This window comes from Ursus americanus, chromosome 18, assembly GCF_024610735.1.
Source record: "Ursus americanus isolate L20-20 chromosome 18, mUrsAme1.1.p, whole genome shotgun sequence".
Classification (NCBI taxonomy): Eukaryota; Metazoa; Chordata; class Mammalia; order Carnivora; family Ursidae; genus Ursus; species Ursus americanus.
Window position 1 is genome coordinate 13,296,080 of NC_142144.1, and position 24,841 is coordinate 13,320,920.

Sequence of the window (24,841 nt, forward strand, 5' to 3'; positions counted from 1 at the left end):
AATCAGAAAAGGTGGAAACAGCCTAAAGCCTATCAACGTCTGTTGAGATTCTTACATTCATAAAACAGAATACAACAGAGCTACTACAAAGGGCCACCTAGTCCTCTGATGTAGAAGCATATTCCTGGCCACACTGAGAGGGAAAAAGGAGGTCATGGAAAAGCATGAATAATTTGGATCCATTTATAGCAAACAGAGATGGAAAAGTGTGTAATTAGATACAGAAAGATGTAATCTGGGCCTTCTTTCACTAACATGATAGCCGTGTAGTCATGGTAACCCTTAAAAAGGATGCGGGAGAGGCTGATTTTTTAAAAATTGAGTCGTTACTTTTATAATTAAAACATTTTAAAAATAGTACTTGTTAATCTTAAACTAGTGAAATTACATTGACTCTAATTTTCTTTTTACGTTCTGGACTATTGCTTACTATTTTCTTCAATGAATATACATTTCTTTATAATCAGAATGAAAATCAACGTGGTTTTTCTTTGGAGGCGATGGAAATCTGCACCCCATTTTGTTGTAATTGTACCACAAATAAGCCAAGGGCTCGATGTGAGTATCATGGTCTAGGCCAGACTTTCACCCAGAGCTCGGCCATGAGGCCAGAGTTCCTCAGCTCAAGCTCAGCCTGAGTTTTAAAAACCACAAGACATAAATTATAAAGTAACTACACACACACACAGACACACACACACACACACAGACACACACACACACACACACACACGTCCATTTCTGTAGTATTTCCCCAAGTATTTTCCTAAACTATTTTCCCATCAGTTTTCTCTGTGGACTCCTAGAAATCCTGCAAAGTTGGTCTCACTGTCCTACTCCCCACTTTCCAGATGAGGACACTGAGACCTAGAGAAAGACTGTGCCACCCAAGACCGCACAGATGAGCGTGACGTACATGTGTCTACAGTTGACCGATTTCTCTCACCCCTGGTGCAGGAAGGCTAAGGAAGGAGATGGATGTCCACTGGAGACACGTGGAAGCCGAGCCCCCTGACCGAGGGTGCTCTGCTCCGGGTCCCATGGCAGTGGGAGCCCGGGAAGACCAAGCCCCCCGCCTCCCTGTCCCGACCCCACACCCTGGGAACAGAATAGCCGAGGCTCACCTTGTAGAGCTTGGCCAGCTTGCGGTTGGCCGCGTCCTCCTTGGCTGTGTCCTCCGTGCCTGCAGGCAGAGCCGGCTTAGCGCCCAGCACCTGCAGGAAATGACAGGGGGAAGAAAGCGTGGCTATGACCACAGGGAGGGGCCTGGGCTCCTCAGAGAGCTCCCACCCCAGGCAGGGAAGGACCCCCCGGGTGTCCACCACAACCCTCCACTAAGGGCAGGACCCCCTCCAGAAACATCCTGCATCTCTTCACATGCCTCCTGCGTGTGGATCTCAACAAGAGCAGCCTGTAAGTCCTTCCCTCCCTGCTGCCCTGTCCCTGGGAGCTCCGTGACAACACCCCGCTCCTTCACCTCCAGGCCAGTCCTTCAGATAGTCACGCTCCCATTTCCTCCTAGGCTTTCTCAGAATGATAAACACCTTCCACCACACGCCCTTAAGTGATCCCACTTAATGCTCACGCCCACGAGGTGCCGAGGATCACTCTCATTTTACAGAGGAGGAACCTGAAGTCAGAAAGCTCCAGTAACTTGTACACACGGCTCTGAGGTAGCTAAGTCAGAATGTGAACCCAGATCCCTGCGATTTCACAGCCGATTTTCACTCCTCCATTCTGGGCTACTCCTGACTCAACAGCCCCAGCTACTGCCCCCTCCAAGCTATGGTTGGTATCCAGGCTTCTCCCCACAATAACCTTCTGCTCTTCCTAAAAACTGGAACTCAACGTCCTCAGACAAGTAGGAGCCAAAGGGCATAGAGCAGAGCTCACGGTCTCCTCCTTTTCCTGGTGAAATCTGCCTCTATTGATATGTCCTCAAAGCCCAATGGCTGGCAGTGCCATCCTGCAGTTGCCTAAATGGGTCATAAATCACTAGGAATGATCAGAAGAGGAAAGAGGGGATTGGGTCAGTTGTCTCTTCCTGATCTGGCTCCGGTACCAGGATTGCTCTCAGAAGATGCCACAACCCTCCTCCTCAGCTCCTTGGGGTGGAACTGGCCCTCTGGCTGGAGGGTGTGGCTCACAACCCCAGCGGGCACCAGGCCCTGGGATTCCAGCCCCACCTCCCAGGGGAGTCTGGGAATTGTCCAGGAAGTTGCTCTTCCCCGCTCGCTGAGGAGTTCCAGCTTAGTGGAAAAACAACTTCGCCTCACGATTGCCTAACCGATGGAGGAACAAAGTGAGCATCCCAGACCTGCGCTCAGTCCCACCCTGCATCCCCGGGATGCGGCCCTGGGTACCTGGAGCATCGCCTCAGGCTCAGCACCCTCCTCCGACACGTGCACTCGGGCCCGGCCGCTCCGCTCGTTGTCGCGGATGCCCTTGGACACCTGTGTGGCCTTCAGCCTCTCAAATCGGTTGCTGTTGGAGCCACACCACTGGTAGATGTCCTGTAAGACAAGGACCCTGTGTCAGGCAGTGCCGCAGCCTTTGAATCAGCCCCACCCAATGACACAGCGAGGAGGGGACTCCGGGGTGTGTGTAAGCCCACCTTGTTCTCGGCCTGCCCACATGAGGCTGACGGGGCACGCACAATGGGCTGATCCGTGTGTGCCAGGGTGTGTGAGTGCACGGCTGGGAATGCGTCTTCTCACAGGTACCACCACACACAGAATGTGCATAAAAGCATCTGCTCACTGCTGCGAGTGGAAACTGGCACAACCGTTTTGGAAAACCATTTGGCTGTAGCTACTAGAGCTCCGTGTACTGCTGTCCTGTGAGCCAGCAGCACCCCTCCCAGAGGCACGCTCCACAGAAGTGCATTTGCATGTGCCCGGAAGACCCATGTGAGAACATTCAGGGGAGCGCGCCTGGAATCGCCTCGAACCACAAACTCTTCCAAGTGCCCACAAACAATAAAAGCATAAATAAATAGGGGCACATCAGCCTGGTTCAGTGGGACATAGCAAGGAGAATGAACAATCAATAACTAAATGCTACGTGGATAGAACCCAGAAACAGATCAAAAGTCATCAGACAGAAGAAAGAACGATTCCATGTACCTAAAGTTCAGAATCGGATGGAACCCTGCTATGCTGCTCACAGTTCAGGATGATGGTTACCCAGGGGCTTGCCATCAAGCCCTGGATGAGGGCTGGATGAGGACAGGAGAGGACTTCTGTGAGCTCATGACGTTCTGTTTCTTAATCTGGGTGTTGGTTACACCAGTGTGTCCACGCTGAGGAATCCACTGAGCTGCACACTCAGGATTCACACACTCTTTTGTGTACCTATTATACTTTAATAAAAAGCTGATGCTAAGTATGTTTGTCTATGTTTGCATGGACATTACGCCATGTACCTAGATGAGGTGGCGGTGGAATGTCTGGCCATGTCCATTTGCAGGGATGAGTGTACCTGGATGTCAGGAATGTGTACAAAGCATCACACATCTGTAACCTGGGCTGGGGTAAGTGCATCCCCCCCCACGTTGCCACGTATAAGTGTGCATGTCCTTGAACAGCACACCCAGGTCTATGTGTGTAGGCACTCATCATGGTATGCGTGTCCGTGTCACGGTTTTTGCACACGCCTGCATTTGTGAGTGGCTATATGTAAAAACGTACATGAGATGTGCATACAAACACAAGATGTTGGGGAATCAATACGTCAGTTGAAGTCCGAGAGCACTGTGCACAAGGTCTGTGCACCTGAGTGTGACAGGCTTGAGTTTGCACACATGGGAGTCTATGCATGCTGGGCACCTCTGTCCCCCAGTCTCTGCAGGTGTTTCCGACTCGTGCACAGAACACATGCGGTCCCTGGGGCTTGCACGTCTTTGCGTGCATTCATACAGGTGTGTCCACCTCCCCCAGAGGCAGGACCAGCCAGGCCAGAAGCATCTCAGGGGCCCCTGGGAAAGGGCAGGGCAGGAACTCACATTGCCCAGGTCCAAGATGAAGCAGTCACCATTGTTGAAGCTCTCCCAGGACACGGGCACCTCAGTGGCACGGACCACACGCCGCCCTTTGACCTGGAAGAGTCTCTGCACCACCACTTCATTGGGTACCACGTGCTTGAATCCTGATGCCACACCTCCTTTCTGTTGGGTCAAGGAGACAGTGTGAGTCCAGGACAAAGGGTCCAGGGAAGCAGATATGGGAGGAGGGGAGAGGGGCAAACTGAAGGAAATTCTGGCCTGTGGACCAGCAGCCTTCCAGCAGATCCCCTGGTCAGATTCTACCTGCTGCCACCCCTTTGAATCTCATACTCCACTAACAAAGACCTGGGACCACTTGTCTAAATCGAAAAGCTAGACATTCCTTTCTCAAAACCCACTAAGGCCAGAAATGTTGCCTCCCCATCTAAGCTCCTCTCTGCCACCTCACTTTGCAGAGCAAAGCCAAGTCTGAGTTGAGGCACAGACTCCATGAGGGCAAGGGGACCAAGGGAAAGAGTTTAAATTGAGCTCTTATTATGCCTACACACAGTAAGCAACACAAAATTGTTGGGGAAATGACAATGCACACTGTGCTGGGCATTTTGCATGCATCATCTATGAGGGAGGTATCCTTATCCCCATCTTACAGATGAGGAAAGTGGAGTCCAGAAATGAAGGGACTTACCCAAGAGCTCACAACTAGTCAATGGTGGAGCTAGGATTCAAACCCAGGTGTGACTGAATCTATAAGGCCCACATTCTTCCCCCAACATCAGGGTTTCTTAGAGCAAAGGGAACTAGGGTCACCCAGGATGAAAGGCAGAAACAAGCCACCGCTCAGAGCAAAGTCCTTCAAGTAGAATGGTTTCTCCTGTTGTGAGTGAAGCGCCCCCTGGTGTCCCTTCTTGGTACCAGCATGAGGCCCTTCAAGAGCATCCCCTTGGGCTGAGCAGGGCTGCCCAAGGTGTTCACAGAGCCTTTCCTTCCACCCTGCTTCAAGGACCCTCTCTCACTGGGGGCCAGGTGAGGAAGGGCAGCTGAGGGAGAAGATGCAAAGCCCTGTGCCCACCTGGTAATGACCGCAGAAGCTGCCACTTTGTGAGCCCATGCCTGGGAGCTGGGGCACTTGCTTTACAGACATGCAGCTGGGTCCTCACTACAAGCCCCTACGGGAGGGACTTTCATTACCCCACTTCACAGACTACAAAACTGAGGTACAAAGAGGTTACACCCTGATCCCAGGGTCCCAGCTAGTTGGTGGCAGTGCTAGGTTTTACTCCCAAGTTTGCCCTTCCAGGGACCCAGCCTTGCCTATCTACCAGCCCAGGAACTCCTGAGCATCCATAGACAGCTCTGACCCAAGCACTTCGTTCTAAAAAGACAGTGGATCTGAAAACTTTCTCCAAAAGGTGCTGGAACAACACACCAACCATTTCCACGGATTCCTCAGAGACGAGAAAATGGGGACATGGAGGAAGAGGCAGGCCCTTTTTAATATGTTTCTGAACTATTTCACTTATTTAAGCATGACTTTTGTTATTATATGAACAAAATTCAATAGGATGGTCTTAAAAGTCACTTTCCAAAATAAAGTGATGATATATATATATATATATATATATTATATAGATAGATAGTTCCCTATCTACACATGAATATACATAGCTATATGTTCATAGAGAAACATTATCCATTTGGGGTGTGTGTATATATATGCTATATATATATGTATTTGTAAAGTTGAATTTGGTGTATATCTCTAAAAGTAGAGTCATGGAGAACTTTTACTTTCTAAAACATACATTTCTATAATGTTTGACACTTTACAAAAAGCTTGTATTGTAGTCAGAGAAAGAAAAAAAAGCTATAAAGATTTACATTTTTTAAAATGTTAAACTGTTTATAAAACAAAGAAAAATGTATTGATTGGGGCTGGTCCACTCCACCCCCTGAACTCCGGGTTCTTTATCTAAGAAATGGGAGGGGGGCTGGAAAGGGCTCAGTGGGGCCAGGGGCTTCTCTGACTCAGCCCAGCCCAGATTCTATTTGAACAAAGGGTTTCAAATAACCCAGCCACAAGGGGTCTCTAGGGTTCTGTCTGAGAGGTGGAGGAGGAAGGGGAAGAGGAGGAGGAGAGATCGACAGAGTCTGGAAAGTGCAGTACTTTTCAGGACTGGGGGGTTGCAGAACAAGAGGGGCCAGGCCCTACAACAGCCCCTTTCTAGTGGCTCCTGTCCCCTCGCTGCCCCGTCTCCCACCCCGAGGACAGAATCGTTTCCGAGGAGCAGGCTTTCACAGGAACAAGTCTTGCGTAACAAGCTCTGCTCCTTGGGGATCTATAATTGATGAGGGCACCAGGCCAAGAACTTTAGGCCTGCCAAGTGCGGGGGCAGCTGGAGGACTTGCAGAAGGTGGAAAACAGGACCAGCTTTGGACCTCCCATTTCCACCAGGGGGAGCCTGGGCCTTTCAAGGACTGAAGTCCCAAATCCAGTTCCAAATGCTCCCTGGAGCATTCCTCAGAGTATGGTCCGAGAACATCCTGGAAAAAGCACCAGAGGCTAGAGCAGGCTTGCTGCCCATGCAGATTCCTAGGCCCCATCTGCACTAAGATCAGAGACCAGGGAGGCTTGAAACATCCACTGTGAGCCAGCTCTGTGAGAGGCCCTTCACACTGAATCCCAGCTCCATCATTTACCAGCTGTGTCAGCTGCTAACCTTGTCCAGAAATGAAGTTGCTGTGTCTACACAGCAGCAACAATCAACAGGCACTGTTGTTCCGGGGGCTCAATAAATATGTGAGAGCCCACAGCCAGAGGCACCCGACTGGCCCAAGGCCTCACAGCAGTTAGCGGGGGTAGCCTTGGGTCCTGAACCTCAATCTCCCTGACTCCTCGCCACGTGCTCTTTCCACTTCCTGCTCTAAGAACTGCAAAAAGGCCTGGTCCTTCTCTAGCTCTGAGGCCTGGGTCCCAACCTTCTCACCTCTCCTCCTTAGTACACCGAGGCTTCAAAAAGAAAGAAGATGGAGCTGGACAGCTCAGCAGGAGAAGCTGTAGGCATGGATAAAGTGGCAGACAGGAGGCGCTCGGTAGGCTCCAGGGCATCCAGCCCAGCTCCACCCAGCCCAGGCCTCAGTCCCCGTTCCCAGAACACACCCTACCCTTTGCTATCTCAGTCTCAGAGTGCTTTCCCATGATCCAATCCCCTTTGTGTCACCTGAGCAGAACCCTGTTCAGACCCCCAAATACCACCCTGTTGGCACAGAGGACCCTTAGGCCCAGAGAGGGACAATGACTTCTCTAAGGTCACACAGCACATCAACAACACAGATGGGGCTTCTTCACCCCTATACGAGAACCCTGCTCATGAGAGGCAGGTTGGTGTAGTGGAAAGAACGCCGGGAGTCAGGAGATCTTGGTTCTAGTCCCAGCTCTGGGACTCACTTGCTTTGTGACCCTGTGCCAATTGCTTAACCTCTCTGTGCCTCAGTTTCTCTCCCTAACATCAAATAAGATTTTTGGACTCTGACATTAAGGCCCATCTGGCTATCAAAGTTTGTGATCCCCTCCCTATCCTGACCAAAGAGAACTGAAGCTTTGTAAACCTACAGCTTTCTCTGAGCCCTTCCAGGGTGCCAAGCCCTGGGCAAGGCATTTACCAGCTACCCTTCATCAAATCCTCTCTCCAGTCCTGAAGGGCAGGTACAGCAGGCTCTCATGTAACCAGAGAGCAAAGGGAGGCTCTCAGAGAGGCCAAGTGGCTGGCTTGTCACACAGCATATTAGGGCAGAGCCTCTCAGGGCTCCTCGCTTGGCTTTGCTCAGCCCCACCTGGCTGAGGGTTGCAGGGGAAGGGCTCAGAAGGTGTTGGCTCAGATTCCTCAGAGTTCACATTCAAGGGGGATTCTAAGGAACCTAATGAGGAATGTGGTCAAGGGTGCCCTTTCAAATACTTAACATAGGGCCTTCTGTCGGCAGGCCCTAAGCACTAACGGGTGCAGGAACAGGACTGCTGGGGAAGTGACAGGCTGGGTTCCCACCCCTCGCTGCTGGGGCTAGCAAGACAATCCTGTGAAGCCATAAATTTTCTTCTCCCCCTTTTTTTTTTTTTTAAAGATTTTATTTATTTATTTGACAGAGATAGATAGCCAGCGAGAGAGGGAACACAAGCAGGGGGAGTGGGAGAGGAAGAAGCAGGCTCATAGGGGAGGAGCCTGATGTGGGGCTCGATCCCATAACACCAGGATCACGCCCTGAGTCGAAGGCAAACGCTTAACCGCTGTGCCACCCAGGCACCCCTCTTCTCCCCTTTTTAAGATAAGAAATCAGAAGCTCAAAACCGGGGATGTACTGTATGGTGACTAACATAATATAATAAAAAATCATTAAAAAAAAAAAAAAGAAATCAGAAGCTCAGAGAGGCAGTGTGATTTATCCAAGGTTACACAGCTAGGAAGGGCTAGGATTCAAACCCAGGGCTAGCCAGCTCCAAAAGCCGAGCTGTGACCCATCTGCCCCATCACCCCACAAGGCTGAGAGATGGGTGGGCCTGAGCGAGCCCTGCCATTGGTGCATCTGTCCCTGACGCCTGGGACCCACCTTGTACTTGAGGCCAGACTTGAAGTAGCCCAGGAAGGTGGCCGACTCGAAGCCCTGGACCTCACGGTGCTGCACGGCCCGGCCGTTCAGGTAGTCATCCAGCTGCACGGTGAAGATGGCTGCTGCCCCGCTCTCATCCTGGCTGCACTCATTGCCTAGGGAGCATCAGAGCAGCGTGAGCCTGGCTTCCCGAAAGTGGTCCCAGCCTCCCATGGAAGAGGAGCCCAGAGCCCCCAGGGCTGCCCTGGTCTGGCTATAGAAGCTGGGCAAGCCCTGCCTTCTGTGGGCCTCAGTTGATCCATCTGTATAATGGGGCAGTGGGGGCTAGACTTCATGGTCTCTAAGAGTCCTCTCAGCCCTGACCCGTCCCCCCACAATCACCTCTCACTCGTTGCCCCGCACTCACTCTCAGACCTCTAGACATGAAGTCAGGCCTAGGAGCAGTGGCTCAATTCACAGTTTCGGAAAGGGAGGTGCAGAGAGGGGGCAGAATTTAGGAAGTCACACAGCACAGCAGGGACTCCGGGCTCCTGACTCTGAAGGGCAAGCTGGGGTGTGACTGGAACTGAGCTAGGAAGTATGGAGGGGGCTCAGGGGCACCATGTCAGCCCAGCTCTGAGATGGTAACCTGTCTCACCCTCAAACGCTCCTGTGGGGTCATGTGGCGTCATCACGATGTCCCCTTTACAGAGGCACTGAGTGGCCTACCAGAGGGCGGAGCCGGGGTCTGAACTGGGACAGGCTGGCTCTAGAGTCTCAGGACACCATCAGCCCAGGGGCTGGCACATATCTGACGCTCAACAGTCACTTAGTTCCCTGAGCGCTTCCTGGGGACCATGCTTCCAGGGGCCGTGCTTTACAGGGCAGGGGGCGGCCTCACCGAGCCAGTAGTGGAGGTCATACTGCAGGTTCCCATTCCTCAACTGCACTGTCTTCAGGATGACGTAGGCATCGCCTGTGAAGAAGTCTCCATAGAGGTTGGGGGGCACAGGCACCAGGTCAAACTTCTCCACGCGCCAGATCTGCAGGCCGGGCTCCTTCCCCGCCTTGAGGAACTCGGGGTGTTCCACCACCATGCTGCTGGGCTGGAAGAGACGGGCAGAGCCTGAGTGGGGGCAGGAGCCTCAGTGAGGAGAGACCCCAGGGCATGAGGGAGGGTGGTTTCCAGCCCCAAGAGCATCTCACTTGAGCCTCTGACTCTCCCTGCCCCTGAGGCGAGTCTACCCCTGTCTCTGTGAGTGAGCAAACAGGGCAGAGTTTAGGCTCCAAACCCTGTCCTTGACCAGAGTCTGTCTCACCTACTCAGCTCAACGGCGATGAAGGGACAGAAGGTTCTACCTTCCTTCTCCCTCCCCTTCTTAGTGCCAATTGGATGGGGCAGCTGAGGCACGGAGAGGTGAAGTGATTCTGCCAAGGACCCTCAGCTAGGAAGTGGCATAGCAGGAATTGCTCGCGAGCTCCAAGAGCAGAAGCTCTGGAGCCATAGGGAGACCCCCTTAGATGGCAAAGGTAAAAGTGGGGGTCCCCAGGGGTTCAGCATGTTCCCTCCCAGCATCCTCAGCAGCTCTTAGAACTAGAAGGGTCCTCGGAGAGCTCATTATCCAACCCCATTCTGCAGATAGGGAAATTGAGGCCCAAATAGGGGAGGAGACTGGCCTAAGTTCACACAGCCTGTTTGCTTTTGCTCTTTGGAAGATTTCCCATGTTCCATCCGTGTCCCCATCACACTCCCAAGAAGGGCCTAGATGACTGAGCCCAAGTGGCCTCCTGCGCTGTCTGCCTCCTCCCTCCTGCCCCCCCCCACCAACATCCCACCCCCAATTCCATTTCTCGGAAAAGGTGGAGAGGACGCAGCCAGGGTCTGTAGGAGCCTGTTGGAGATGAGGTGGTCAAGGGTGGGGGAAAGGCCATCAGACATGCACAGGGGCTGGAGATGGAGCAGAGCAGGATGGTTAGCCTGGAGCCGGAGGGCAGAAATCAGCAGGCACAGGTCACCTCAGGCCGGAGGACGATCTAAGGGAAACCAGATGGGGAGAAGTCAGGCAGAGGGGTGGAGAAACACAAAAGGAAAACAGGAGAGAGGAGGAGAAACCAGACAGGGCAGACATATCAGGGAAGGGAGAATAAATAACAGTAATGAGGATAAGCAGACAGAGGTGAGATCATACAAGAAAGAGGGGGAAATACTGGAGAGGGAAAAGAGAAATCAGACAAGACAGAAGAATCTGAAATGAAAGAAAAAGAATCAGAAGAGGGGTCGGAGGACAGGACACATCCCTGTAACTAAGACTCTCGTTGACTGGAGCCGGAGAGCTCTGGTTGGCCTGAGAAGGCACAATTAGTGACCACCCAGCACGCTTCCATGGGGGAGGACCCTCATCCATGGGCCTGACGAATTTATAATTGTAAACCGTGCAGTGGTCCCTGACTCTGCTATTCCTAATCTCCTGCTCCCCACCTCAGCCCGCCCATGACTGAGCCCAGCGCTGGGCCAACGCTGAGATGGGAGACTGAGCCCTGAGGCTTTATAAATACCAAAGACCTAGTTGAGGCCCTTATCTCCACTACTGGCCACTGCATGTAGTTTTGCCCGTTTCTATGGGAAGGCAACTCAGTACATTCTCTGCTAGTTATTCACAGAATGTCAGAGCCGGGAGGAATCTTAGAGAGAGACTCTCATGTCCCACACTGTTGGGGGAGGGAGGCGACTCATCCGTGGTCACTCTGCCATCCGTCCAGTAGCAGAGCAGGGGCCCTGGCTTCTCATTCCACACTGCATGCCGCCTCCCTCACGCGGCACCCTCAGGATCAGCAGTCACCGCCAAAGGCTCAACCCTCAGGCCCTTCAAGATCCTAAAGTGTCTTCTGAAACATCAGAGATTAAATGTTGTTCAAGACCATAAAAAAAAAAAAAAAAAAAAAGAATCAGAAGAGGGGAAAGAAATCAGGCAGAGGGAAAAGGAGAAATCAGGAGGTGGAGATGTGTAAGACATCAAAAGGCAGAGGCTAGGGAACAAGAAATCCGGCCAAGGTGAGGTTAGCCTCTAGGGAGGGAAACAGCCAGGCGCCCTGAGGCTCCCACCCCCAATCCACGGGAGCCCCGGAAGCAGCAAGAGATACTTACAAAGCAACAAAACAGTTTTTCCATTCTAGACCTGAATTACTCCCCTTTTCCTAGCGCTGTATCTGCAAGAACTTACAATAGAGAGTTACTCCGGGAGCCCCCGGGCCCCCCGGGCACTCACCCGCACCTGGGGCACCCGCCCCTGGGCCACCGGTGCCTGGGCCGCCCCCCGCGAGGCGGTGGCCGCGAGAGCCGGCGGCAACAGCGCGCACAGCGCCAGGACCAGCGCGCAGAGCAACGCGGGCGCAGAGTGGTGCGGAGCCATGGCAGCGACGGCGGCAGAAGACCCCACTCCGCAGCCCCGAGCTCCGGGTCACCGACCCTATATAGCCACCGGCCCTTCCCACTCAAGCCGGGGACCGCCCCTCAGGGAGGGCGCGGGCCGGGGAGGGGCGGGGATCTGGCCTGGAGGTTGGAGACGTCGGGGATCCAAGCCGGACCGACCCGACTGGGCGTGGCTGTCCCTTCACCCCTGCTCCAGGACGAGACCCGAGACCGAGCAAAGGGCCTGACACGGAGTAGGCGTCAACGCAATGCACACTAAAGGGATGCGTGCAGGTAGGAAAGGCAGAAAGCCCAGCTCAGCCTCCTCGGTGCCCCACGCGAGGCCCCTCCCCTCTCTGCGCCTAACAACTCCAGCAAAAACATAAAACACAGTTTTTGAAGGCTTTCCACACATCACATCAAGCCTGGCAGTTCCTAACATCTTTTACAGAGTAGGTACTATGGAGAGCGCCATTTTACAAAGGGAAAAACTGACTGCAGAACGGTCAAGCAACTTGCACACACCTGGGAAATGGTGCAGCCAAGATGTGAACTCAGGTAGTCTGGGTGGAAGGCCCCCTAGGCAGCGTGCAGCTGCCCCCAGCTAGGGACAGGAATACTGGGGGCTTGCCTTCACTGCTCCAGTGAGCGAGCAAGACTCCAGAGGGACAGGCAGACCTCTCAACTCCTGAGAGTGCAGATTCTACTTTACTTGAGACTGCCCTTCTTTCCTTCTTTTTAAAGTTTGTTTCTATTTTTTTAAGACTTTATTTATTTATTTATTTATTTGAGAAAGAGAGGGGATGTGCATGAGCAGGGGGAGGGGCAGAGGGACAAACTGAGCCTGGAGCCTAACGCAGGCAGGACTCCAAGATCGAGACTTGAGTTGAAGTCAGACACTCAACCGACTGAGCCACCCAGGTGCCCCAACAGTTTTTATTTTTAAAAAGTTATTTATTTATTTATTTGTTTATTTGTTTGTTTATTTATTTATTTATTTATTTATTTATTTATTTATTTATTTTTTAGAGTGACAGCCAGCAAGAGAGGGAACACAAGCAGGGGGAGTAGGAGAGGAAGAAGCAGGCTCCCAGCAGAGGAGCCTGATGCGGGGCTCAATCCCAGGACTCTGGGATCACGCCCTGAGCCGAAGGCAAACGCTTAACGACTGAGCCACCCAGGCGCCCCTAAAAAGTTTATTTTTATCACAACTGGAAGTCACCTATTTGTACAAAGTTGTTCCCTTTCAACCCCACTCAGTTCTCCCCAGGATCAACCTATTCTATCTACCTCCTTTAGCTGATGCTTCTGGGCTTACCCTCATATCTTAAATACCAAGCCCTTGTTGGTTCTTGTAGTCCGTGGTGGTGGTTCTGCGGGTTTGTTTATGGTTTGTTTGTGTTTTTTTCCAGGGGAGGGGGTCTTTTTTCAGTTCCAGATCTTATCTATTGGCTCCCCCTGGGGAAGACGAGGATTTAAGTCTCTTCCCCACTCCAAGGCTCCCTTCCCACCTCTCCACTAGAGGCACCCAGTCATCGTGTTTGAACAAATACTAATTCGAGTCCAGGAGGCCTGCTTCCCATCTCCACCAACCCCTTTCACCTCCTCCCCACCACTCTGCTGGACCCACTTCTCTGTTTCCAAGTTCTCTTCCCATCCTCTCTCCCAACAGCCTAGTGCAATGAGAGGAAGAGAACAGGGGAGGTGGAGATCTGGTCTGACCCCTGCCTCTACTGTGTGTAAAGTACTTTATGCCTCAGTCTCCTCATTTACTAAATGGGTAGAGTAGTTGCTAAGGATTAAATCAGTCTGTATGTATGAGAATGGCCTGGCCTGCAACTAGATAAATGGGAGTTCCTGTCCTGATTCCCCCCAAGCTATGGTCACCTATCCCAGCCTCTCCTGGAGCCCAGCCTCTATCGAATCAGGCTGAAGTTTTCCCTGCACCACCCACAACTTCCTCCCGCTTAAGGGGGTCTGTGGGTCAGATAAAGAGCTAAGGGAACACACAGAGAGAAGGCAATTCAGACTGTAGAGATTACAAGAAGGCTTCGTGATGGAACGGACTTGTGACCTAGGCCTCAAAGGATAAGGAGGAGGAAGATTGAGAATAAAAGACATTCTAGGAGAGGGGACAGCATGGGCAAAGGGCAAGCAAACACAGGTCACATCCAGTGAATAAGGAGGGGGTCCAGCCTAAAACACAGGGAGCAAGAAGAGATGAGAGGGTGGCAGGAGTCACAGGGGCCCGTGTGCCCTGCTGGAGTCTGAACTTTATCCTGGTGTCTGTGGGGAATCCCAGGGAGCTGCCCGAGGTCTTGGGGCTGCGTGCCTAGGCATGGGCCTGTAGAGCCTGCATTCGGAGCTCTGCCCTCTCCCTGCGGATTTGGAGGATTATAAAAACCCCACAGTTCCCATATGCTTTTGCTGTAAGCATAAACTGGTTTCATCTCTCTGGACAGCAATTTAGCTCTCCAAATTCGAGAAAGACACAATGCAACAAAAGTTCCACTTCCTTCAGTATTACTTACAGAGAAACACCAAAATATATGTGCAAGGATGTTCACTGAAGCAGTTTGAAGAAAACTGGGAAGGACCCAAATGTCCCGGTTCAATAAATTACGGAGCCACCATACAATGGACTACTTTGCAGCTGTGAAGAAAGAATGAGCTAGAGCTGATTGTGCCTAGCACATAGTAGGGACACAGGAAGCAAAGAGAAACCTCTAAGTGCAAAAGCAAATTGTACAAGGACTATAGTATGGCTCCTCTCCTCTTTTTTTATAGGAGTTCCGTTTTTGCACACATCCTTAAAAAGTCAAGGAGGGTGAAATCCAAACCGTCCAGGCAGTTTGCTTGAAAGGAACGAAGGGGGAGAGTTTCGCCCGCAAATACTGCTGTGGCTGCCTGAGGCTGGGGTGGGCACCCAGATCACTGTCATCGGCCCGCAAGAACCCCCAAGGGTGATGAAAACATTCTCACACTGGAAAATGGTGATGATGACACACCCGAAAAATCTACCAAAAATCAGTTACTGAACGCTTACAATGGGCGAATTGTTATGGTATATAACTTACACCTTGCCTGGAAATAAAATGAGCTGTAGGGTTTGAAACTATTTACAAGTATGTATCCATCCATTGTCATTGGGGTTTTTTTTCTTTTTAAAAAGAAATAATACCATTAAAAATATACTTCAAGTGATGCCTGCTCATTAGACAGTTCGGAAAATACAAACAAAGTAGGAAGAAGACATTTCCTCATCATCCCAGCCCCCAGAGTGAAAGTGAGCTGGCGGCTAGCCCAGCTGAGCAGTCCCTTCTGGAGAAGTGTGGCCCCGACCTGGCCGGTTGGTGATTCACAGAGGGCTGCTGTGGCTTGGCCTTGGCCCCAAGGGTCACTGACCACCAGCCCAGGGTCCCTGGCCCCCAGGTTACTGATTACAAAGGCCCTGCAGCTTTGCCTGTCACAAAGCTCTCAGCCCTAGAGACCTAGTGAAGACAGCCCGGCCCCTTCCCCCCAGGGAGCCCACAGCCTGGAAACGCTTGTCAAGGGGCAATGACATGTGTGCACTATGATGGGGCAATATGGCCTTGCACTGCTCCTTGCCTGGAAGAGGATGTATGAGTTCAAGACAGCAGGGGGATTTGGGTGCAAAAGAAAGACTCCTACGTAAAAAGGAAGAAGCTCAAGTGCTAGGCCTGCCTCTGCCACTGACTTCTAGGGTGACTTTGGACAAGTCCCTGTCCCCGCCAGGGCCTCAAGTCTCCATATGCCCCATGTAGTGCGGCAGCGGGCTTTGACTCTAAGATCCATTCCCAGTGCCAGCATTCCCAGAAACTGGCTGTGAAACTACAGCCAGAACCTACATATCTGTGAGCCTCAGGGCTCCCATCTGTAAAATGGGGGCACTGGAGTGGGTCACCTGTACAGGACCCTCTGATTCAGACAGTCCAGGGCCCCTGACCTGCAGAAGGAGACACTACCATCACCAATGCCCCCTCATCTCCGGGTCCAGACGTCTCTGGGAGAAGAAAGGGAGGGAAGCTGGGGCGGGGGGGGCCCAAGACCAAGTCTCCTCAGAGTTACCAGGGGAAACAGGCATTAAAGTTCTCATGTTACAGATGGGGAAACAGACTCAGGGAGCTTCAGTCACTGGCTCAGAGCCACTCAGCTGGAAAGAGGCATTGCTGAGATTCAAACCCAAGCCTGGCCAGCTCTAGTCCCCAAGCACTGTCGGAGGGGATCAGGCAGGACCTCCTGACACCGTCTGGCCTGAGCAGAGAGAAACAGTGACGTTTCGGCTACAGTCCCTAAACCAGTCAAGCCCAGGCCAAGCCTGGCAGCCAGGAGTCTCTGAGGCAGCCAACCCCCGACACCTCCCAGGCTGGGTCAGGAGGTCACAGGAAGGCCCTCTGGGCCTCCATATACCTGTTGAGTACCCAGGACAAAGGCATGTCCTAGGAAGACCCCCAGGCTGTGGCCGCTGAGCAGAAGAGAGACCGAGGCACCTGTACTTTGGGCCACTCATGGGCGCTCAGGTCAGGCATGGTTTCTTTGACTCGAGGGGCAGGCTGGCTCTGTCACCACCTGCCATGTGAGCACATGTCCTAGTCCCTGTCCTCCTCTGGAGCTCAGACATCCCCTTGACCCTTGATCCTGGCTGCTCCTGGCTCCTGCCCACTGCCCGGCACCCGCTAGGCAGCTTTTCAGGGTCTGCCACAGGAAGGGGCCTGTGTCGCTCCCCTGCAGTTGGACCCCCTCAACCAGCTCTGGCCCTGCGCCCTCTCCCTCACCAAACTTAGGCTTGTCTTCATGTCTCTCTGGGTGTCCCAGGGCAGCTACCAGAGACTGGAGAAGGCAGCCTCACCCTCCGCCCCTGGCCACTATGTACAAAAGGCCCTTGACTGGGTCTGGAAGACACCACCCTGTTCTCTTCTCTTCACCCCAAACACTGCTGTTCTTGATTTCTCAGGCAGTCGGCCACTCATGGGAAGCCCTCTCTCTCGGAGCTTGTTTGCTTTCTGGCTCACTGCTGTTCTCTGGGTCCTCCTGGGAACACCCGCCCCTCTAGCCCTGGATTTTGCTAATTGGGACAATAGTCAGTAAACAGAGAAGCCAGTTATGAAATCCAGCGAAACTGGACAGGGCCTCGGTACGGTGTGGGGAGCCCATGGATTTGAAAGCACACATGTTTCAGAACCTGCGAAACTCCACTCCTGGCATCAGGGCCTCAGTCTCCTTATCTGTAAAATGGGGGACTGATACCTAGCTCACAGAGAAGGGACGAGCCCCAAAGGCCTGACACACAGGAGGAGCTCCGCAAAAGTCAGCATCCTTCTTCTTGAACTGCCTGGTTTCTTTGCACAGAGGCCTTTGCTCAGCACATACACAGCACACAAGAGGAATGGGACAGGGCAGGAGAAAGGTTATAGATTCCACAGTGAGATCCTTGAGTTGAGGTCGGAGCTGCATGACCCGGAGCAAGTTACCCTCCCTCTCAGCCTCAGGTCAGCCATCTGTAAATAGGGATGGTGAGGCCCAGTGAAAGGATGGTTGGGAGCTCTGGACTGTTGGTGGGAGTTACCCAGAAGAGGACTCGTTAGCTACAACGTTCATTAGTCCATCCTCTCTGTAGACAATGACACCAAGAACAAGAGTGTCATTTCTTGGAGTCACATAGCGAGTATCTGGCAGGGCACCCCTAGAACCCACACCTCGCCTCCCAGATCAGAGCTGAGGTCTGAGCCCGTGACAGGACAGGGCTCCCTGGAAGAGCCAGCTGGACCTCTGCCTTGGCCCTGTCTACCCTGGGTGTGGACAGCTGTTGGGGAGATGGCCAGTAGAGCTTGGCTGACGCCACATCCAAGAGGCCAACTATCCCAGGGACTGAAGCCACTGGCACTTTCCCAGTTTCCGGAGGTAACCCCACCTAGTGCTGAGAGCCAGGACAGGACATGAGAGGGGGCCTGGCCCCACCACTTCCTGACCCCATGCCCTGGAAGCAGCCAGATTTGGCCATGGCTGCAAGCCCAGCACCCTTCCTGCCAGGGTCTGCTTTGTAGTCTGTCTCCCCTTCCCTGGGGGAGGAGCTGGCCCTCAGATGCTTGGCAGGCCAGCAGCTGGGGCTGTAAACAGTGGCAAAAGCTGTGTCTTACCCCTCCAACACCTCGCAGCCCACCAATAGGGGACACAGGGCACAAACACAAATCAGCAGCAGGACAAAGAGGCCCAGCTACAGGCATTGTAGCTGTGGGACGAGTGGAAGATGGGGACACAGTCTCCATCTGCAAACATATGGGGAGAGAGGCAGTGCCTATGATGCCCAAACCAGAGCCAGAATGAGCAGAAGCCATGGGAAGCAGCTCTCTGCTCCACAGAGGAAAGGCTTTCCAAGAAGGAGAAAAACAACAGGCATGATTGTGGAAAGAAGCTCCTGCCAGGAAAATCTGTATGTAAATCCCTGACCTAGCACTTCCTAGCTGTGTGGCTTCAAGTGAGTCGCTTCTGCTCTCTGGGCCTCAGTCTCCTCGTCTGTAAAATGGGGATTATAATACCATCTTCTCAGGGTTGCTGTGAGAATTCAGTAAGGTAAAATACATGTGGGGCTTAGCAAAGTGTTTGGCATACAGTATGCAACTATAAAGAAAGTTTTGGTATTGTTTGCTGGGGGTTGGGTAAATATCTCTCTGAGTATAAAACTGGGGTCAAAATACCTTTCTCAAAGTCAAGTGGAGGAGACTGAATCAGACCATAAATGTGGAAGATCCTAGGACTATGGCTTGCATAAAATAAATGTTCAAAAATGCCACTTTCTTTCCCCCTCTCTGGAGAGGTAATGAGCTGCCCAGTGGTGACCCAGCCAAGAGGACTCAGGTGACGAGTGAACCAGCTAATCTCTAAGGACCCTTTGGGCCCTTGGGCTCTAAAATTCTGAAAGAAACAGGAAAGGCAAATAATGTTTGTGCATTTGGCCAAGATCCCTCCTGCCTGTCTGGGGATCAAGTTAATCCTTCACCAGGATCCACCAGGCATGTTAGAGGCTCCCCAGGCCAACAATCATCATGCTGGGAACTATGACAAGAGGACATCAGAAGATAGTGACATGTCCCTCCTGCTGCAGGCTCCAAATGAAGCCCTTCTCTGTCCCTGAGCCTCGCACAGCCAACTGTGGCCAAGACCCCTGTGCTGGGCTCTGGCAAGAAGCTTGAGCCCATCCACCTGGGTATCAGTCTGCACCCTGCAGGCAGAACTCTTGAGAAACACAAAGGGGGTGGGTGTGGGACAGAGGAAAAATGACAGAGTCCAGGAGCAGGGGCCAAGCCCCCATGAGTTCAGGATACCAAGAATGACCAACAGGGTGAAAGATGTACAACATGCCATCAAAGGGAGCACAGGCTATGTCCAGTGTGAGTTTGAACATAGCCTAAATCCCTACTGCAAGGGGACTGGGCAAGTGGCCTTTCTGCAATGCTTTAATTTCCTCCTCTGGAAAATGGGGTGATGATCCCTACCCTGTAGGGTGTCTGGGAGGATTGAAAGAGCCCCTGGTACTGTGCTTGGCATGCAGCAGGTGCTCAATAACCATAACATCCAAAGACGACTCCCAGCATATATCCAGGCCCTACACACATACAGCTCACTGGCCCCCATATCTACCCTTGACCTCTACCTCTGTGTCCTTGCATGCAGAACAGGAGAGGGCTGCGGGTCCAAGCCAAAGCCCAGAGGCCCAGAATTGCTGCTGGTGTCAGGGATGGGGAGGCATCTCAGGAGAGGGCCTGCAGCCAGGACCTAAAGAGCTCGCCCTGCCTTCCAACCCCTCCACCAGTCTCTCCTTATGACACCCTGCCCTCTTCTCTGGTCTGCCCCCACCTCAAAGAACAAGGGCTCTGGAGTCACCATCTGATCCCAGTCCTATCATTCACTACCCGGTGACCCTGAGAAAGAGAATCAACCTCTCTGAGCCTGTGTCCTTGGGTAGAGAGTGGCCAGGTGATCTCACAGGCTTGCCAAAACTTGATACTAGTAAAAGTCAGTTATGGAAAAACTCCAAAGCCTATGGCATGATTAGAGATTCTTTGCAATGTATCTCAAACTTTTATCCATAATAGAATTCCCAGAGATTCAAAGATATTTTTTATCGTTACTAATCCTTTTAATTTTAATAGTTTTTTTAAAAAGTACTTTCCCTCTTAAACATAAACAGAGGTAGAATAGTGGAATGCTTTTGTTCCTCTCCCGGCTCAGAAGATAATCACAACCAGCTGGAAGAATGAAACAGGATCCAGCACACAGAACCCAGGGCCTGGCCCTCGCTCGAGCTCCAAAACACGGGCCGTCTTCTCTCCCCGGGGCTGTTCCCAGCTTCACCTCCACCCAGGCACCTGCCCTGTGACCAGCATCCTCCTGCAGGTGTCTGGCCCTCTAGGGGTTTTGGGAACCCTCTGTGACACTGTGGCCTAACCAGAGTCATCCCACCGGGACATTTTACAGAAGGGCTGAGGCCAGAGTGGAAGTGCTCAATCCCACAGGCTCCCTGCTTCTCTCACTTCCGCCCCCACATCCCAGGGCTCTCCTAGTTCAGGGTCTCCATCTTTCCTCTGCAACCACTGCACTGGCTTCCCCACTGCCTTCAATGCTCCCATGATCCACAGAGATTGCATCGTGGTTTACTCAAGACCCTTCCACAGCCCCCATTGCAGCTTGAAAGTCAGGCATTTAAGACCCACCATGCTCTTTCAGCCTCGTTACCCACTGACACTCCCAACCACACTCTCTGCGCCACGTAACCTTGCCTCAATATGTCACTTTCCTGCCTCCAGAAGAGCTGGGGTCTATCCTCAGCTCTGCCTCTGCCTCTGTGTGACCTTGGACAAGCTCTTGCCTTCCTGAGCCTCAGTCTCCCCATCAGGCTATTGGGGCTTGCGTGCAGACCAGACGAGATAAGGCCATGTGCAGCAGGTGCCAGAGGGCTCAGGAAATGCTAGCCTGGAGCCACTGCTTCCTCCAGGCACCCACGGTCCCTCCACCCCTCCCACAGCAGCTGGTGGCTATCTGCTTCTCAACCCCAGCAGCTGTGTGTGCTCTCTCCCCTAAGCCCCGGAATGCAGACGTGCTTGCAGCCAGCAGCAGCAGCCAGGGAGGGGAGGAGGAGAGAGGAAGGCTTAGAGGAAAATTACCCGGCTCTGGCCCAGCCAACACTGGTGCTCACAGCCACCTCCCAGGGAAGGGATCTGGGGGCCTGGCAGGCTCTTTCTGAGCCGTGGTCTTGGCCCCAAGCCTTGACCCCTGTCTGAGCTTGTAGGGTGGTAGGGGGGTACGCTGGGCCCCACTCATCCAGGACACTCCCACTCTTTGGCATCGGAAGAGACAGGGAGGAGGAGGCAAAAAACAGACAGGCCTTTGTGAGAGGAGAAAATTGGCTCCTGCTGCTTCGTGCTGAAGCCCCAGGCACTGACATGGAAAGGGTCCTTCTGTGACCCGTCTCGTTGCTGCATCTCAAGCCCTATACCCTGGCTACCATGTCCCAGCGTCACATATACCATGTTCTCTATGCCCCATACCAAGCCCATGTTTCTCATGCCTTGTCCTGCATGTGCACCCTGATGCGTGGTGCCGGTACTGGGTCCCACGTCACTTAGACCATACATCATGCTCCATGTACATCTGTGTTTGATGCACTCTGTTGTACGTGCCATCTTTTGAAAAACCAGGTCCTGTCCCTTGAAAGCATGTGCCACAAACTTTGTGCTAGGCCCACGAACAGGGTCCCTCACTCCATGCTGTGATTCCAGTCACTAGCGTAGGGATGAAGGAGGACAGATTCCTAGACCTTCCGACTGTTACCCATGCGACCTCCGCTCTCGGTGCCTCAGTATCTTTGGCTATGAAATAGAAATGATATTAACATTTACCTCATAAGAGTTGTTTTGGGCATTAAAAGAGATCACGCATTTAAAACGCCCAGTGCATGGCACAGAGTCAATACAATGTTTGCTAACATTGTTACAAGCACACCCAGGTATCTGTACTACCTCCTGCATACTTCCTGCCAGGCTCCCACATCCCTGGCTCCCACTAGACATCAGACCTTCTACCACATTAGTGAAATTCCTTGGAAATTCCTACGGAGGAGAAATCCGAGGCCCAGAGAGGGGCAATAATCTGCATGAGGTCACACAGCCAGGAGTGAGGCTGGGAGGGGCACGCAGATCTGGACATTCGAAGGGACAGAAAGTAGATCAGTGGTGGAACAGGGGGGTGGGTGTGGAGACTGCCAGCAAGCAGGCAGAGGCATCATTTAGGGAGGATTCGGGGTGATGAAAATATTCTCAAACTGGATTGTGGTGATGGTGGTATAACTCTGTAAATTTACTAAAAACCATCAAATTAATGAAAACAGTTGAATTATGTGTATGTAAATGACATGTAAATGTACTTTGACAACTTATGTACATTAGACTTCCAAAAAGCTGTTTGTTTGTTTATTTTAAAGCCCATGCACTTCCCATCACCATTCTGCCCAAGCATGCAGCAAGAAAAGTGACTCTCCGTGAGCTAGGAGGGATGGTCAAGCAGAGGCTTAGCAACCGCTCTGAGGCCCAGCCAGGAAAAGCCTTGCACGGTGAGGTTCCCAAACACCTCTGCAGCCCAGGTGTGCAGCACAATCACCCAGGGAGCTCCAGAAAACGTGGATTCCCAGGCCCCACACCCAGCCTCTGAATCTATAGGTCAGGGTGGGGCCCAGGCACCTGGGATTCGGAGGCTCAGCCTGGACTGGGAGCCTTCATCAAAGCCCAGCATCTCCTTTCACACTTGGGGAAATGGAGGCCAGGCAGGACAGGGGACTTGTCAGACCTGGTGGATCAGCAGTGGGAAAGCCAGGGTTGGAATTGGGGGCCCCCTTTCTTGTCCTTTCTCTTGTTTCCCTCCTCCTCCCTGGCCCTCTGCCTCCTGGTGACTCAGGGCTCTGAGTCATCCTGTGGCACCACAGAGGAAACTTCTCAGGAAAAACAATCCCCAAACAAAGCCTCCCCTGATCTGGGTTACAGAATAGGCCCAGGAGGCTAAGAGAGGGAGGGGAAAAGAACATAGGCTGGAGGTGGAGGCCAGGACCCCAAGACCCGGTCTCTTCTATTGGCCACTGACTTGTGTGGGGCCCTAGAGATGGCACTTCCCTGCTCTGAGCCTCAGTTTCCCCACCTATAAATAACACCTACTATGGCACATAGAGGCTTATTATGGACCACTCAACATGATAAGTATTTATAAGCTTTTTCTTGTTGATAATGCTTCCCCAAAACCCATGGCTAGCATCATGCCCATTTTACAGGCAGGGAAACTAAGGTTCAGAGGGGTTTACCCAAGGTTGCATAGGAAGTGCGGGGCAGGGTCTGAAACTAGGCCTATGTAAGTCTGAGATCTTCCTCTCATGCCTACACCTTTAAAACATACCTATTGCATGCATTGGCATGCAGGCCATAGCTCACCAAACATGAGGCAGATGGCCACAGCAGGTGCTCAACTACAAACGCCTTTCTCCTTTCTGCATCAGGCCCTGTCTCAGGACCTCCCGGCCCCACAGGGAGCACACATGAACTCGGGCAATCACTCAAGTGGTTCTGGGCAGCTGGAGCACAAGGCAGGGAGCATCCAGCGCCTGAAGAGCCACAGAGGAGGAAGATTTGAGCAGAGCCTGGAGAATGAAGGGAGGTTTTTCTTTGGGTAACTGGGAACTGGGCAAGTTAGGAGGTGGGAATAGCAAAGGCAAAGGCTCAGAGGTGTGACCCACATAGAGCAAGGCAAACACTCAGAGGCGTGGCTGGGGAAGGGGCTTGACTGACAGGAGTCCTGGCCTAGACCCAGGCAGTAGGGAGAACAGGATCAGAGCTGGTTTCTGGTCTGCAGAGGGCCTGGCTGGCAGATGACCTGGGAGTCAGGAGTGGGACCTCCCCTGGAGCCCCTCCTCTGAGCAGGCTTCAGGACCACCCCAGATCCCTTGCTACTCACCGACGGGTCAGAATCTCCCCCAAGGGCCTCTTCCTCGGCCATAGCTGGGCTGGGCAGACAGCAGGCGAGCCTCTCCTTCCCACATCAACCTAATCACACAGGCCTATAAATAGGACCCTGTGGCTTAGTCTGAAATAGCTATGCCAGGCTCAACTCTGCGGCCATCACATGGGCACACACGGTTCCGGAAATGGTCCTTGACACATTGGCACGTTAAAAACTGAAACTTCCTCAGGAAACTATTGTTCGTGCTCTAATTCACTTTCTTAAACATGAGGCAGTGGGCTGGGGAGAAGAGCTCACCCAACTACTGCTGGTGACTGGAGACGGGCCTTTGAGTCCTCTCTGCTTCCTATGCTCTGGGGACCCTGAGCAAGCCACAACCTCTCTATGGGCCTCAATTTCCCCAAATGTAACTAGGGTGGTTGATTTTCTCAGGGCTTGTCTAGCCAGGATACTCCCTGGAAATGTCTGGGAGAGCCCCTACCCCCAAAATGCTCATTCCATTGTTACCCCTCCCCCTGTCGACTTGGGAATTGGTTTTTGTTTTTGTTTTTTTTAAATTATCAGCATTTAAAAAGTGAGGATTACAAGAGGGAGAGATGAACAGGTCTGAGCCCTACCACTGAAGGGCTGGGTGACCTTAGATGAGTCACTGTCTCTCTCTGGGCCCCAGATTCCTCAGCCATAAGATAAAGGTGCCGGTGGGATGATCACAGATTTGCCGCCACAGAGGACTCCCCAAGGGGCAAGTTACAGCATGGACGGGGCTGTTACCAACCGAAAGGGAAATAAACATAACCGAGCTGTCAGTGTACACCAGGCCTACGCTTAGGACT

At 52.5% G+C, this 24,841-nt stretch overlaps 1 protein-coding gene across 4 annotated transcripts in view; it reads right to left on the reverse strand.

The window, feature by feature from the left end:
• GSN (gelsolin) overlaps positions 1–24,841 on the reverse strand; it is a 52,353-nt gene that overhangs the window by 13,331 nt on the left and 14,181 nt on the right. The window contains exons 1-6 of one of the 4 annotated variants that reach the window (XM_045791039.2): positions 24,003–24,150; positions 9,483–9,687; positions 8,603–8,757; positions 4,004–4,165; positions 2,364–2,513; positions 1,125–1,214 (exon numbers count right to left, since the gene is read on the reverse strand). In XM_045791039.2, the coding sequence (XP_045646995.2) occupies positions 1,125–1,214; positions 2,364–2,513; positions 4,004–4,165; positions 8,603–8,757; positions 9,483–9,687; positions 24,003–24,044 (804 nt within the window). In that variant the 5' untranslated portion in view covers positions 24,045–24,150. Of the gene's footprint in view, positions 1–1,124; positions 1,215–2,363; positions 2,514–4,003; positions 4,166–8,602; positions 8,758–9,482; positions 9,688–11,726; positions 11,766–11,847; positions 12,040–24,002; positions 24,151–24,841 lie in introns of those variants that run through there. The other 3 variants (XM_045791038.2, XM_087869402.1, XM_045791041.2) reach the window with 3 other exon arrangements.